Source organism: Nematolebias whitei, chromosome 17 (genome assembly GCF_014905685.2).
Source record: "Nematolebias whitei isolate Nwh7 chromosome 17, NemWhi1, whole genome shotgun sequence".
Lineage (NCBI taxonomy): Eukaryota > Metazoa > Chordata > Actinopteri > Cyprinodontiformes > Rivulidae > Nematolebias > Nematolebias whitei.
In genome coordinates, this window is record NC_056514.1 from 34,046,949 (window position 1) to 34,060,922 (window position 13,974).

Consider the following 13,974-nt stretch of genomic DNA (forward strand, 5'->3'; position numbering starts at 1 on the left):
CCACAAGGCTCAGTCTTAGGACCCACCCTCTTTACAATCTACATACATAATGTAGGTAAAAACATCCCTAATGCATCCATACATTTCTATGCTGATGACACAGTTGTTTATTGTCGAGCTAAAACAGTTGCTAAGGCTTTCCAGCTTCTGAAATCTGCATTTAACTACATCCAGACTGATTTGTTTCACCTCAAACTTGTCCTAAATGCCGAAAAAACCAAAGGGATGCTTTTTTCAAATAGGAAGTTGGTCCCAGCAGTTCTTCCTCCGATTTTATCCTCAAATGGTGTCCCCATTGAGTTTGTTGATTCCTATAAATATTTGGGTATCTTGGTCGACTCACATCTTTCTTTTAAGCTCCATGTGGAAAACTTGGTAAAGAAACTGAAAATTAAACTGGGTTTCTTTTTCAGAAACAGATCCTGTCTAACCCTGAATGCTAGAAAACGCCTTGTATCTGTGACTTTCCTTCCCTCAATTGATTTTGGTGATATTATTTACATGAACACTCCTACAAGAACCCTGCAGATGTTGGATGCTGTCTATCATGGTGCACTAAGATTCATAACTGGCTGTGATTATCGTACCCACCACTGCACCCTGTATTCATTGGTTAACTGGACATCATTAACTTCACGCAGACTCTCTCACTGGTACATTTTCATCTTTAAATCACTTCTTGGTCTGCTGCCTTCATACATCTCCTCCTACATGTCTCTGCGTGAGTGCAGCTACAGCGTGCGCTCTCAGGACATTATTACCTGCAGTGTTCCCTCAGTGAGGACTGAACTAGGCAAAAGGGCCTTCTCCTATTCCGCTCCTGTTTCCTGGAATATCTTACAAAAAGATTTGAAGCTCTCGACCTTGACCTCTCTAAGTGGCTTTAAGAATCTGTTGGACTCCTGGCAGGGACCAATGCAGACATGTTCCTGTTTTTAGTTTTATACATTTGTCTCGGAATCTAGCAGTTTTTTTGGTTTTGTTACCTTTTTCCTTTTAGCCATCCTATTTGTTAAAAAAAAAAAAAAAAAAAAAAACTGTAGTATGAGTTTTTATAACTGCTTATTGTTGTTGCTGTTGTCCATTGTTGTCATCTTTCTTTGTTGAAATCAGGTCTCTCTTGTAAATGAGTCCTCGAGGCTCAATGGGATTTACCTGTATAAATAAAGGTTGATTGATTTAAAGAAGTCATTTTCCTGCATGCTCATTTCGATGCAGCAACAGTCTTGTTATACTGGACATGTGGCTGCCCTTGCCTGCAAATGGATTAAAAGTTTAAAATTATATTTATTTGTTTAAAGCATCCAAGTGTCCAAGTTTAATTTGTCAATTAAAAACTATTATTTGTGTTTATTTTTGTACTAAATTTTATTGATTTGGGGTACCGTGTTTTTCTGACTAAGGTGCACTGGACTATAAGGCACAATACCAATGAACGGGTCTGTTTTCATACATAAGACGCACCAGATTATAAGGTGCATTAAGCAAAACAAAACAGTCAGATAAGTCAAACTTTATTCAACTCGTTCACCATTTTTTTCCTTCTTTCGGCAGCTCCCTTCTTCAGGGGTCACAACAGCAAACTTAAGTCGCACGAAGACTTGGCAATAGTTTTTACGCCGGATGCCCTCTCTGATACAACCACAGACCACCGAGCTGCCACAGCCCTCTGCGTGGAGTAGAGAGCTCCATCTAGGGTGCTCAGGGGAGCAGATGAGGCAAATGAGGGTGGAGGCAGGTGTGGGTGTTTCACCTATCCCACCCACATTTTGATGTTGTTGGCACCGGGAGTTGAACCAGCGATCTTCCGATTACAGGCCCACCTTCTCTAACCTCTGCGCCACCACTCCCAAATTCAACTCATGCACAATAACCACATAAAATCAGTGTGAGATCAGTAAGCACAACCAGAATTAATCCGTAGGCGCACCGGATTATAAGGCTCACTGTTGATCTTTGAGAAAATTAAAACATGTTAAGTTCACCTTATAGTCTGAAAAACATGGTATTTGTGGAACATGTATAATCTGAACTAATCATGTGTTGTGTTTACTATAAAATTAATCTACAACAAAAGAATAAAAAAGAACATAATCTGAAATCCTGTTTTTACTGAGCTAGTTGCTTCTCGCCTGTTGCGTAATCCCCTTTAATTAGCCTCCTTTTTGTTTGATGTGTCCAGATCTACAAAGAGCAGCTCAATACTCGCATTGTCCTGGTAGCCATGGAAACCTGGTCATTTGAAAACAAGATCGCCGTCGTTGATGATGCCCTGCTCACCCTGCGAGACTTCATGAAGTACAGGAAGGAGAGCATCAAGGAGCGCTGCGATGCTGTGCACCTCTTCTCGTGGGTTTTTTATTCCTTCTTATTGCTTTCCCCGTGCTTTTTGTTTTCCAAACCTCTTTTCTGTTTTTTTTTAATTCAGAGGGAGGACGTTCATGAGCAGCCGCAGCGAGGCGGCTTACGTCGGAGGCATCTGCTCCCTGACCCGGGGTGGAGGCATCAATGAGGTGACATGTAAAGAGTGGAGCTGTTCTTTGGTTTATTAAACTCATTATTGATGTAGTCAGTAAACATATTTATGACTTTCTTCTTTCTTTTTTTTTTTTTTAACATGTGATTCCTCAGTTTGGGAGTGTGGGTCCTATGGGCATCACTCTGTGTCAGAGTCTTGGACAAAACATCGGGATGCTTCGGAACAAGGAGCGAACGACTGCAGGTGACGTGTTGACTTTAGTCGAAATCAACAAAAACTAGAGGAACTGCTTTTCCTGTGAAAATTCAGTGTGAATGCTTATAGCAGAAGAACTTGCTGAAAAACTGCTGAAATTAGCTAAAACATTCTGAAAGGTACCTGAAATGGGAGGACAAGTCTAATTTAGCAGAAGAAAGTAGAAAGGACACATATTTGCTGAATTAGGTTTAAATAAGCAGAAATTTGCACACAATTTGGGAAATTAACTAAAAATGGCTGAAATGAGCAAAAAATAGCAGAAAAGTAGCTGAAAAGGCAGAAAGAAGCTTAAACTGCCAGAAGTAAGCGGAAATAGCTGAAATGAGCTAAAAAATGTGTCATTACCTAAAAAAGCTAAAAACGGCATCAAAAGAGCTAAATAGCAGCTGAAAGAGCAAAAAAAAAAAAAAACCTGCTGAAACTATCAGAAATAATCTGAAAGGAGCATAACAATCTGAAATTAACAAATAATTTATTTAGGCTGAAAATTAGCACAAAACCATGAATTTATCTGAAAACAGCTGAAATTAGCAAAATAATGCTAAAAAAGGCAGCTGAAAAGGTTAAATAAGCAGAAGTAAGCAGAAAGAACACGTTTGTCCAAATAGGCTGAAAGAAGCAAAAATGGGCACAAAAAAGTGCAAATTATCTGGAAAAAAGGCTTAAACTTGTAAAAAGAACAGCTGAAATGTACTGTAGATAAAAAGCAGAAATAAGCTTAAATTGCCAGAAGGAAGTGCAGAGAGCACATTTTTTTGCTGATTTAGGCTGAAAAAAGTTTAAATGAGTGCAAAAATGTGGAATTAGCTGAAAAAGCTAAAAGTAGCATAAAAACAGCTAAATACTAGCTGAAATAGCAGAAAAAGCTTAAACTTGCATAAATTAACCGAAAGGAGCATAACAAGCTGAAATTAGCAGAAACAAGTTAGAATAAGAACAAAAAAGGTGAAATGTTTCAAAAAGTTAAAGTTGCACCAATACCAAAAGTCCTAGCAGGATTGTCCTGAAAGAGCTGAACATTTGTTGAAATAGCTTGAAAACTGCGGGACGAGAAAAACAGACAAATGTTCGGGGGAAAAATGGATCACGATAGTGTGAATGCTTCATAAACTTTCACACAAGTTTAAAAACTCGAAGCTAACTTGGAAAAAAAATTGTTAAATGACTTAACTTTCACTAGCATCATTTTAGTTATTCTAAAAGTCATTTAAGCTTTAGCTATTAAACCTTTGAGGTCTAAGTATTTATAATTGAGGTAACGTCAGCTTTTCTGGTGACTGAAGTTGCATTTAAACATGAACAGATTTGTCTTTTTGCTTAAAACCTGACATCAGAAATGTTTCATGTGTTCCCAGGAGGCTGCAGGTGTCCAGACCCATGGCTGGGTTGCATCATGGAGGATACGGGGTATAAATACTTTTTACAACTTGGAAACAAATGTACTGACATAAGTTTATTTCTGTAAAATCTGTGAAATGGTATATCTAAGTCATGGCTTCTTGCCTTGGGATGAGGGTCACGGTTCTTGCAACGAGAAAAGGAGACAAATAACAAATTCTGCTACTTTTTAAATTTATTTTAGAATATAACTCTCCCAGAAGCAGAGACTAATCAAATAAAATAAAACACTTTCCTTCCAGCAAGCTTTCTTTTTTTAATCTCAGTATCAAAAAAGTCTTTGCTGCAGATATCTGAACAAGTCCCCATTTTCCAAGTCAAATTCTCTTTAGAGTTTTCCAAACTTTTTGAACGTCTTGCCCTCTACAAGTGTGCATATTTCTGTTGTTCCTCTTCGTCTCCACTCTGTAAATGTAGTCTCCTTCACTGGGTTTGAATCTAGCTGTCTGGGAGGACCACACCAAAGGTTTACCATCTCCTTCTCATTTGTATTCTTTAAAAACTTTATACCATGATTTAACAGGATAAGGTTCTCTGTCATTCTGCTTAGTCTTTCTTTTCCACCAAGCTTGTGGTAGAATTTGCATCAAGTCGAACTCGATTTGTTTCCATTTGGCTTTGTGCTCCAACGAACACCAGTAGATTATGTATCTTAATTTCTCAGCATATTAATATTCTCTAAGATTTGGAAGAGCTAAGTCAACTTTTATCCAATCTGAAATGTAAGATTAACGGCCTTGAACAATATTCAAAATGATAGCTTTCAAGAAAACAACAAGGGAAAGTGTTTGCTTCAAAAATTTCATACAGAATTTGTGCAAAATAAATTAAAACAACTATCTCCCAATTTGAAAACAATAAAAAATAAATAAATATAACAAATAAAATGTGAAACCCTGAAACTTCTCAGTAGGATGAGTGGACGTGTGAGAAAATTGAGGATTGATATCAGGGATATTGAATAAATACACTAAAGACTTTCCACAGTTCTTTTTAAAGCATCACTTATGTGATACAACTGCTTGCCGTACACCACCTCTCATCTCTTGGTGCTGCAGCTCTCCTGCGACTGCTGCATTCGTCATCAGTTCATAATTAATGCTAATTAATATGAATGCATGTACCTTTACACCCCAAATAGACTACACGTTTTATTTCCAGTTTGAATTTTGTCAAGTAAATTTAATTATATTTATTTCTGTAAATTTTAGCTACTACCTGCCCAGGAAGTTCTCCCGCTGCAGCACAGATGAATACCTTCGATTCCTCCAGCAGGGAGGAGGCAGCTGCCTCTTCAACAAACCCACAAAGGTGAGACGTTGGTTGGTTTTTCCAGTCAGAGCACACACAGTTTGTACAAAAGTCTTGGCTCATCCCTCATTTCTTTATTTTTTGCTTCCAAAGAGTCTTTTGCGTGTAATATTTGAGAGAGATCGGTAGATTTGTATTCGTTTTGAAAGTTTTGACTTCGAGAAAAGCTTTTTCATTCATTTTCACTACATTTTCAGAAGAAGGATAAAAAAAAAAGGCTCCTAATGTTGAAAGACCTTCAAAACGTCAAGAAGCATTGATCAAGGTCACTTTAAAACAATACAATAAAGTTTTAACAGTTTAAAACCAAAAGAGAAATAAATTAGAGGGTTAGGATTAGGGCAGCACGGTGGCGCAACTGGTAGAGCTGCTGCCTCTCAGCGAGCAGGTCCTTGGTTCAAACCCCGGTCCAGGGGCCTTTCTGGGTGGAGTTTGCATGTTCTCTCCGTGCATGCGTGGGTTTTCTCCGGGTGCTCCGGTTTCCTCCCACAGACCAAAAACATGCATGTTAGGCAGATTGGTAACTCTAAATTGTCCCTAGGTGTGAGTGAGAGAGTGAATGGTTGTTTGTCTCGTTTGTCTCTATGTGGCCCTGTGATGGACTTGCGACCCGTCCAGGGTGTACCCCGCCCCTCGCACAGTGATTGCTGGACATGGGCACCAGCGACCCCCGTGACCCAAAATGGAATAAACGGGTAAAGATAATGGATGGATGGATGGATGGTTAGGATTAGGGTTTAAATCATTTTTACAGCACAGTATGTGCTTTGACTAAGACGTGTTGTTGTTGAAATACAGGCTATAAACTTCATATTAAGTGTTTTTTTCTTTTCTTTGTAGCTGTTAGACCCGTCAGAGTGTGGCAATGGATATGTGGAGCCAGGAGAGGAATGTGACTGTGGATCGCTGGTGGTGAGCATATTTATTTTAATTAAATTATCCCTGCTTTTCTTTAAAATATCAGCACAAGTCATGCAGCTGGAAAACTGAAAAGGAAATCTGAGCTCTTAATGTTTGTTACACAATAAAGTAGCAGTACATGTTTTTATTGCAGTGACATTTTCTCACCAGATCACATTCTGTTTAAATATAGCAACAAAAATACGTTGTACCAAAAATCATTGTAAAAATACTACAGCTGAGTATAAAAATGCACTTATGGTAAAGTAGAAAGTGTTTTATTTAAACTTTTTTTTACAATCAATTAAAATAACACATAAAAGCTGTCAGTTGTCAGCTAACCACTAATTTAACTAAAAAAAAATTTTTAGCTTCGCTAAAGCTAAGCAGATTAAAAAAAAAAAAAATTAGCTGAAGCTAATGCTAACCGCTAACTTTTATCATACACTGCTGTCGCTAACGCTGTCAGACTGTCTGTAATGTGACAACGTTGTCAGTGAACACAACTCAGAACGGTTCATAAGTCACAAGTAAAGCGTCTATGTCCCGTTCAGAGGTGAGCTTTCAGAAATGAATCCGGTCCATCGGAACCAAGAGGCAGACTCTGCAGTGCTGAAGTAGTGTGATGCATTTCATGTGTGTCGGATGTCTCCCTCATGTCACTTACTATAAAGAATTAACTCACTTCAACGATCCTCATTGTGGTTTTTACTTTTATTAACTAACTATAAAAGTTGCTGTGCGTCATCAATATTCTCTCTGTGATAAATCTGTTTGTATTAACGTAAAAATGTGTGAAGAAATGGGTGAAAGAGTCACGTCCCAGAGAAAGTAAGCGTTGCAAAGCATGCTGGGTAGGAATTATGTGTGCAATGTTTCTGAGTGTGAGAACGAGTTTTTCATGTTATTTTCCTGTTCTGGTTTTTATATTAAAGTCTGTTATTGGCTGTAAACGTTCACCACGAGTCAGAGACAAATTGCAGGAGGTATGAGAGAGGAAAGCACTGCAAGGGTGGAGACATCACCGGGCGGCACTTAGGTTTGCTTAGCTTTGCATAGCATAGTTCTGTGTAAATCACCATTATTCTGTACTGAAAACTGTAAAAAAAAAAAAAAAAAATGCAGATTTGAACTTGCTTCATTAGCAGAAGCTAATTCTGCAAAAGGTTTTCAAAATTAGCAAAAATGATAATACGCTAGATGGAACGTTAGCTCTGCTATTAACAGGTTAGCGGAACCGTCCCCACCACTGAAAGCTGTAAAACAGTACAACAGTAAAAGCAATAAATGAACTAAGATTGGCTTGAACTTCATTAATTGTGTCTTTAACATTGATTTGAGATAAAGTGATTTATGAAGGTACCTAAAATGAAATTCTCATTCCCTTCTCTACAAACCTTTCTGTTTTTTTTTATAGGAGTGTACTCAAAGTGGAGCCGACTGCTGTAAGAAGTGTACACTTACCCACAATGCCATGTGCAGCAACGGGCTCTGCTGCAGGGACTGCAAGGTGAGCTCCGGCAGCTCATCATCGAATCATTCCCACTCTGGGGACCTCTGAATTTACTGAGAATAAACTGTTAGTGCTTTAGTTATTTAGTTATTTTTGTTGTGAAACATGTTGAGCTCCAACTGTGAACTTGTAAAAATGGATTAAATAGCGTCAACGTTTAGAAACAGTTACTACGTTTCAAATTCCTTTAAAATGTGTGTGAACAATAGCGATGTCCGTTTAACAGTTCATTTCATTATTTTTCTCCTACCTGGTAAACGTTTTCCTCTCCTCCTGCTTTCTTTTGAATTTTTCTTGTTTGTCCAGTACGAGCAGAGAGGCGTGACGTGCCGCAATGCTGTGAACGACTGTGACATCCGTGAGACGTGCACAGGAGACTCCAGCCAGGTGAAAGAAGAGCTGATTTATTTGTGCTGATTAAAAAAAAAAAAAAAAAAAAACTAAATCTGGAGTAAGTGAGTCTGATTGTTTAATCTCTTACAGTGTCCACACAATGTCCACAAACTGGATGGTTACACGTGTGATGAAGGCCAGGTGAGGTGAAATGTTTACTTAAATCTTTCTCAGGACTTTCTCCTGAGGATGTTCTGTTTCCTCGTCAGGGTCGTTGCTACGGAGGTCGCTGTAAAACCAGAGATGGGCAGTGCAAGAATCTGTGGGGTTACAGTAAGTTTAATTAAATGTTGAGCCTTTCTCTGTGTTATACTGCCCCCTGGTGGTTGTCTGGATATCCCTGCCTATCACCTTTATCTCGTTTAAAAGGTATTTATTTATAAATGTTCCTTTGGATTGATGAGTAAATCAGATGTTTTTCCTCTCAGACTCTGCTGACAGATTTTGTTATGAAAAGCTTAACTCTGAGGGCACAGACAAAGGAAACTGTGGGCCAGACTCCAGCGGTCAGGGTTGGGCGCCGTGCAACAAACAGTGAGCGAATTCACGTCAAGCAGTCAAATGTTCAAACCAGAAGGTTTTAACGCTTTTCTTTTTGCATCGTCTTACAGAGATGTTCTGTGTGGCTTGCTGCTTTGCACAAACCTGACAGAAAGGCCGAGGTTTGGTGAACTTCAAGGAAAGCTCACCAGTCTGACTATCCACCATCATAACCGATACATGGACTGCAGGTGAAGCAGTTTGTCCTCAACTAGAAGAGAGGTCCATCTCATCTTGGATAGTAAATTAGTAGAATGTGATGAGTGGACATCTGTAGTATCTAGAAGTTTAATTTACTGAGATTCTGCGCTGCAGTGGGGGTCATGCAGTGCTGGATGATGGTCTGGATCTGGGCTACGTGGAGGACGGGACACCGTGTGGGCCGAACATGATGTGTTTAGAACGCCGCTGCCTCCCCGTCACCACCTTCAACCTCAGCTCGTGTCCGGGCTCCTCATTCTCACACATCTGCTCCCAGCACGGGGTGAGTCCACACTCACACTTTATGTTCAGCGGAGCTTTGAGGCAGGGTCAGATTTTGACTTTTGAAGTTGTGTGCTGCAGATTTGTAGTAACGAGGTGAAGTGTATCTGCGACACCGACTACACTGGGAAGGACTGCAGTGTGTTTGACCCCATTCCCACCCCGACCTCACCCGATGGACTAGAAAAGCACAAAGGTAACTGCACGGAGGAGGGAACTCAACTCAGGGTATCTATAAAACAATACAAAAACCAAAAAACTTGAGATGTAATAAGATTATGTTTTACTGTCTCCTGATGTTTAAATTAATCCATTCATCCTTTAGCTGGGATGTGTTCCTGGTTTGTTCCAGATCTACTCACAGCATAATCTGTACAGCTTCAGGCTTAGACATTTGCATATTAGTGCTCATTGAGGAAGTTAAAAAACAACCTTTTGGCATCATGATGCATGTTCAATAATCCAGGTAGAAAAATCTAAAAAAGTTAACTTTTTTAAACCTTTGGGCAGTAATTTGCAATGGCTTTTTTTACAATGCATCAAGCTTTTAAAAACATTATTTCAAAACATTAACTGTGATTTTTTTTTTTTCAGTGTGACCGCAGACAATTTACTGGTCACTTTTTAATCAGTGCTCTTTTTTTTCATTCTACCTTTATTTATACAGGTTAGTCTCATTGAGCCTCGAGGACTCGAGACTTGTTTTTAGCAAAGAATGAATGATGACAACAGTAGACAATCATAAAAAAAGCATATAAATTGAAAAATAAATGGAAGAAAATTACATTAAAAAACATAACAAAAACAAGTATATTGTAAGGCGCTGTGAAAACTAAAAACAAGAACATGGCTGCATTGGTTTTTGCCAGGAACTTAGCAGATGTTTGAAGCCACTTAGAGAGGTCAAGGTTGAGAGCTTCAGATCGTTTTGCAAGATATTCCATGAAACGGGAGCGGAGAAGGAGAAGGCCCTTTTGTCTAGTTCAATCCACACTGAGGGGACACTCCTGGGAGCGCACGCTGTAGCTGCACTCACACAGAGACATGTAGGAGGAGATGTATGAAGGCAGCAGACCAAGAAGTGATTTAAAGATGAAAATGTACGTGAGAGAGTCTACGTGAAGTTAATGATGTCCAGTTAACCAGTGAATACAGGGTGCAGTGATGGTACGGTAGTTACAGCCAATTATGAATCTTAGGCATGATAGGCAGCATCCAACATCTGCAAGGTGCTTGTAGGGGTGTTCATGTAAATAATGACACTGTAGTCAATGGAGGGAAGGAAAGTCACAGTTACAAGGTGTTTCCTAGCATTCAGAGTTAGACAGGATCTGTTTCTGAAGAAACCCAGTTTAACTTTCAGTTTCTTTACCAAGTTTTCCACGTGGATCTTAAAAGAGAGATGCGAGTCGACCAAGATACCCAAATATTTGTAGGAACCGACAAACTCAATAGGAACACCATTTGAAGATAAAAATCAAAGGAAGAACTGCTGGGACCGACTTCTTGTTTGAAAACATCCCTTTGGTTTTTTCATCATTTAGCACAAGTTTGAGGCTGAACAAGTCTGACTGGATGATGTCAAAAGCAGACTGTAAAAGCTGGAGAATCTTAGCGACTGTTTTAGCTCGACAATAAACAACTGTGTCGTCAGCATAGAAATGTAAGGATGCATCAGGAATAATCTGGCCTACATTACTTATGTAGATTGTGAAGGGGGTGGGTCCTAAGACTGAGCCTTGTGGTACACCATTGATAACGGTTAAATAACTGGAGGAAGTACCATCATGTTGAACACATTGCCTCCAGTCTGAGAGATAATTAGAGAACCATCCAATAGTTTGGTCTGAGAAACCAATTTCTGAGAGCTTATGACATAAGATGTCATGGTCCACAGTGTCAAAAGCTTTAGACAGGTCTAAGTGCAGCACAATAATCCACAATAGTAATAATTTTGTTCAAATAATTACCAGTAAAAGGGAAAAACATCACGTCCCCCCCCCAGATCGTCTGGGTCTCTTTCTTGCAACAGTTTTTTTTCCCCATTACATCACAAACTTTTGCTCCTCAACACTCAGTCTGCTTTATTTTTTTCTTTACTGCCTGACTTCACTCCCGCAGGTCCCAGTGGAACCAATATCATAATAGGCTCAGTTGCTGGTGCAATTCTGCTAGCAGCGATAATCCTGGGGGGAACAGGCTGGGGATTTAAGTAAGTCCTCTGGCACACCTCTGTGCATGTCTGTGTTATCTTTGTGTGCCGTGCAGACATCATTCTGCTGGTGCATGAGCTGCAGATGGTTTGTTCAGTGATCTGCCTCGTTACCTGTCAGTAAGCTCATTGGCTCTTTAATTAACTTCCTGCATGGCATGACATGATTATTATGACTGTCAGCTTTTAAAAATAAATCATATTCAAAGCATACGCGGTTTGTTTCATGTTTAAATCATCTTAGTTTCTAAAGTTTGGCTTTTACTGTTGCTAAACTCAACATCTTTGTGTTCTGGGCTGTCAGATTATGATGATGAACCAAAGAAAATGCATTATTAAGTTTTATTTTAAAAATAGGGTTTTAATTCATTTTGAGCTGTGATGGGCAATAGTGATTATTTCAATTCATTAAACCAACCATGAGTACTTAAATACACATAAAACTAATAAAAACAAGTGTTTATTGTAATGTATACGTAAATAGCCACTCCGTGAGCACAGACTTTGAAGAGCAGCAGTTTTTAGTTATTCTTAATGGATTTTATTGCATCACTCTAGCTGCATGAAATCTGACCTGACTCAAATAAAGTTGCTTACATTTAAAGTTTAAACAGGTCTTTTATAGGTAGAAAAGGTTGACACCTGCAGCTTGATCTGTCTCTAATTGTAAGTCAGTATCTATGACGCCATGTATCAATACCAATTATCCACACCAGTAGAATCACTAAAAGTTAAATAAATAACCTGAATAAACTCAAGGAGGATAAATGTAAGCTGCTAAGGATGTAAGTTATTAATGCTCAGGTGCTGGAAATGGAAAAGAATGTGCAAAAACGTGGATTATAGAGTCAGGATCTCTCCGTTAAACAGTGACAGTCCAACAAAGGAGATCTGATGATTTAGCCGACAGGAACCATAACTCAGAGATGTGAAGGCTGACTGTGTGGTCTGATGTTGTAGAAGTACAAACTGCAGAAGATGCTACAAAAAAGTGTGTTCTATGTGGTTGTGCAGCTGAAAATTGGTGTGAGTTTCTGTTTGGATCCTTTTCCACAATCTAAATGTTCATATAGTGAGGGGTCAAGAATCAGAACAGGACTGTGGATGAGTGTTGGGGTTTACCTGAAGAAGAGATAGGAGGAGGATAGGACTCAGGGGTAAAGGCCAGATTTGTAAATGTCGCAACTTGGATCTTAAAAAACTAAAAGGACCTGTTTGAAAGCTGGAAAACACACAGCATCTTCAGATGTTTCGTAGAAGTCAGAGCTGAGAGGTGGTCGTAATGTTGTGGCTGATTATGAATCTGTTAAAGTCAGTAAAGTTTGGGATCTTGGCAGGAAAAAAGAAATCTGTTGTCTTCTTCCCTCTGCACGTTTTCTTTCTGCTTCTTCGTGTTGCCCGCCTGCAGCATGCAGCTTTTGTCTTCAGTTCATATCAGAAATGCTGAAATATGGCACCGACAGGTTTTACTCCTTATGAGCCGAATGAAGGCGCACGTCTATTTTCTGTTAGCTGCTTTGCTGCCGGAGCTTTGAAGGCCACGCATGATTTAGTTTTTCCTCGCAGTGTTTATTGTGCACGTCGGATAAAGTTTGATAATCTCACCGTAATGTTCTCTTGTCTTTTTCCTTCATCACTGTGGATCCAGAAACATCAGAAAAGGAAGGTACGACTCCGGCTTTTACTCCTAGTCTCCATCCTCGGACTCCATGCCTTCTGTTTTTATAAAACTCCCATCGATTACCAGATTATTAATCTTTATTTCTTATTTTATATCTTTAAATAAGCATGTTTTCATAGTATTTGACAATTAGAACAAAAGCCTTTATGTATTGTTAGTCTGCAGTACCTGTTCGTTCACAAAGCATAAAAATACTTTTTAATTTTAGTCATTCTGTACATTTATTAAGTTAGCTTTCATGTCTACAGTGTAGCTGCTGTTTTCAATTTTATATTGATGAATTATGTAGTTATTGGTTCAAATAAAAACTGAGATTTTCTTTGGTTTTTTTTTGTTGAAAATGTAGTTTACTCTGTCAGCTGTTAGTCAAATACAGTAGTCCCTCGATACTTCACAGTTCGTTTTTCATGGACTCGCTCTATCGTGGTTTTTCAAAGTAAGATTGGACATGACACACAATGGCTGATTGATGAATGAGCCGCACGATTGGCTTTTTTTTATTTATTTATTTATTTATTATATATATATATATATATTAATTATTTAGCACCTGTGTGCAGGCCACAGCTGTGGGATAACTTCCTCCTGCAGCTGATCAGCTGATCTCTGTGCAAAGCGGAGAAGTGGGCGTGGCCAAAAGTGCAGCCGGAGGCAGAGAGCTGAAATCATGACATGCTGTGCTCGTTTATAGCGTTTAGAATTTAGAAACGTTGTTTAGAATATTGCAAGAGTGTGGGAAGGAATTAAAACACACACACACACACACACACACACACACACACATATATATATATATATATATACAT

At 39.0% G+C, this 13,974-nt stretch overlaps 2 protein-coding genes across 2 annotated transcripts in view; both read left to right on the plus strand.

The window, feature by feature from the left end:
- Positions 1-2,002: 2,002 nt before the first annotated feature.
- Positions 2,003-13,178, plus strand: LOC119423534 (disintegrin and metalloproteinase domain-containing protein 11-like). Its single transcript, XM_037690932.1, has 17 exons — positions 2,003-2,020; positions 2,183-2,349; positions 2,429-2,513; positions 2,632-2,722; positions 4,093-4,144; positions 5,347-5,446; positions 6,287-6,358; positions 7,764-7,856; positions 8,166-8,246; positions 8,343-8,393; positions 8,462-8,525; positions 8,681-8,786; positions 8,864-8,983; positions 9,108-9,276; positions 9,357-9,471; positions 11,397-11,487; positions 13,136-13,178. Exons 1-17 carry the CDS (start codon positions 2,003-2,005, stop codon positions 13,176-13,178), a joined length of 1,518 nt encoding a protein of 505 aa, XP_037546860.1.
- Positions 13,179-13,835: 657 nt separating this feature from the next.
- The window catches only part of LOC119423535 (dnaJ homolog subfamily C member 7-like), a 10,225-nt gene continuing 10,086 nt past the window's right edge, over positions 13,836-13,974 (plus strand). The window contains exon 1 of the mRNA XM_037690933.1: positions 13,836-13,845. Coding sequence (XP_037546861.1) covers positions 13,836-13,845 — 10 coding nt within the window. The remainder of the gene's footprint in view (positions 13,846-13,974) is intronic.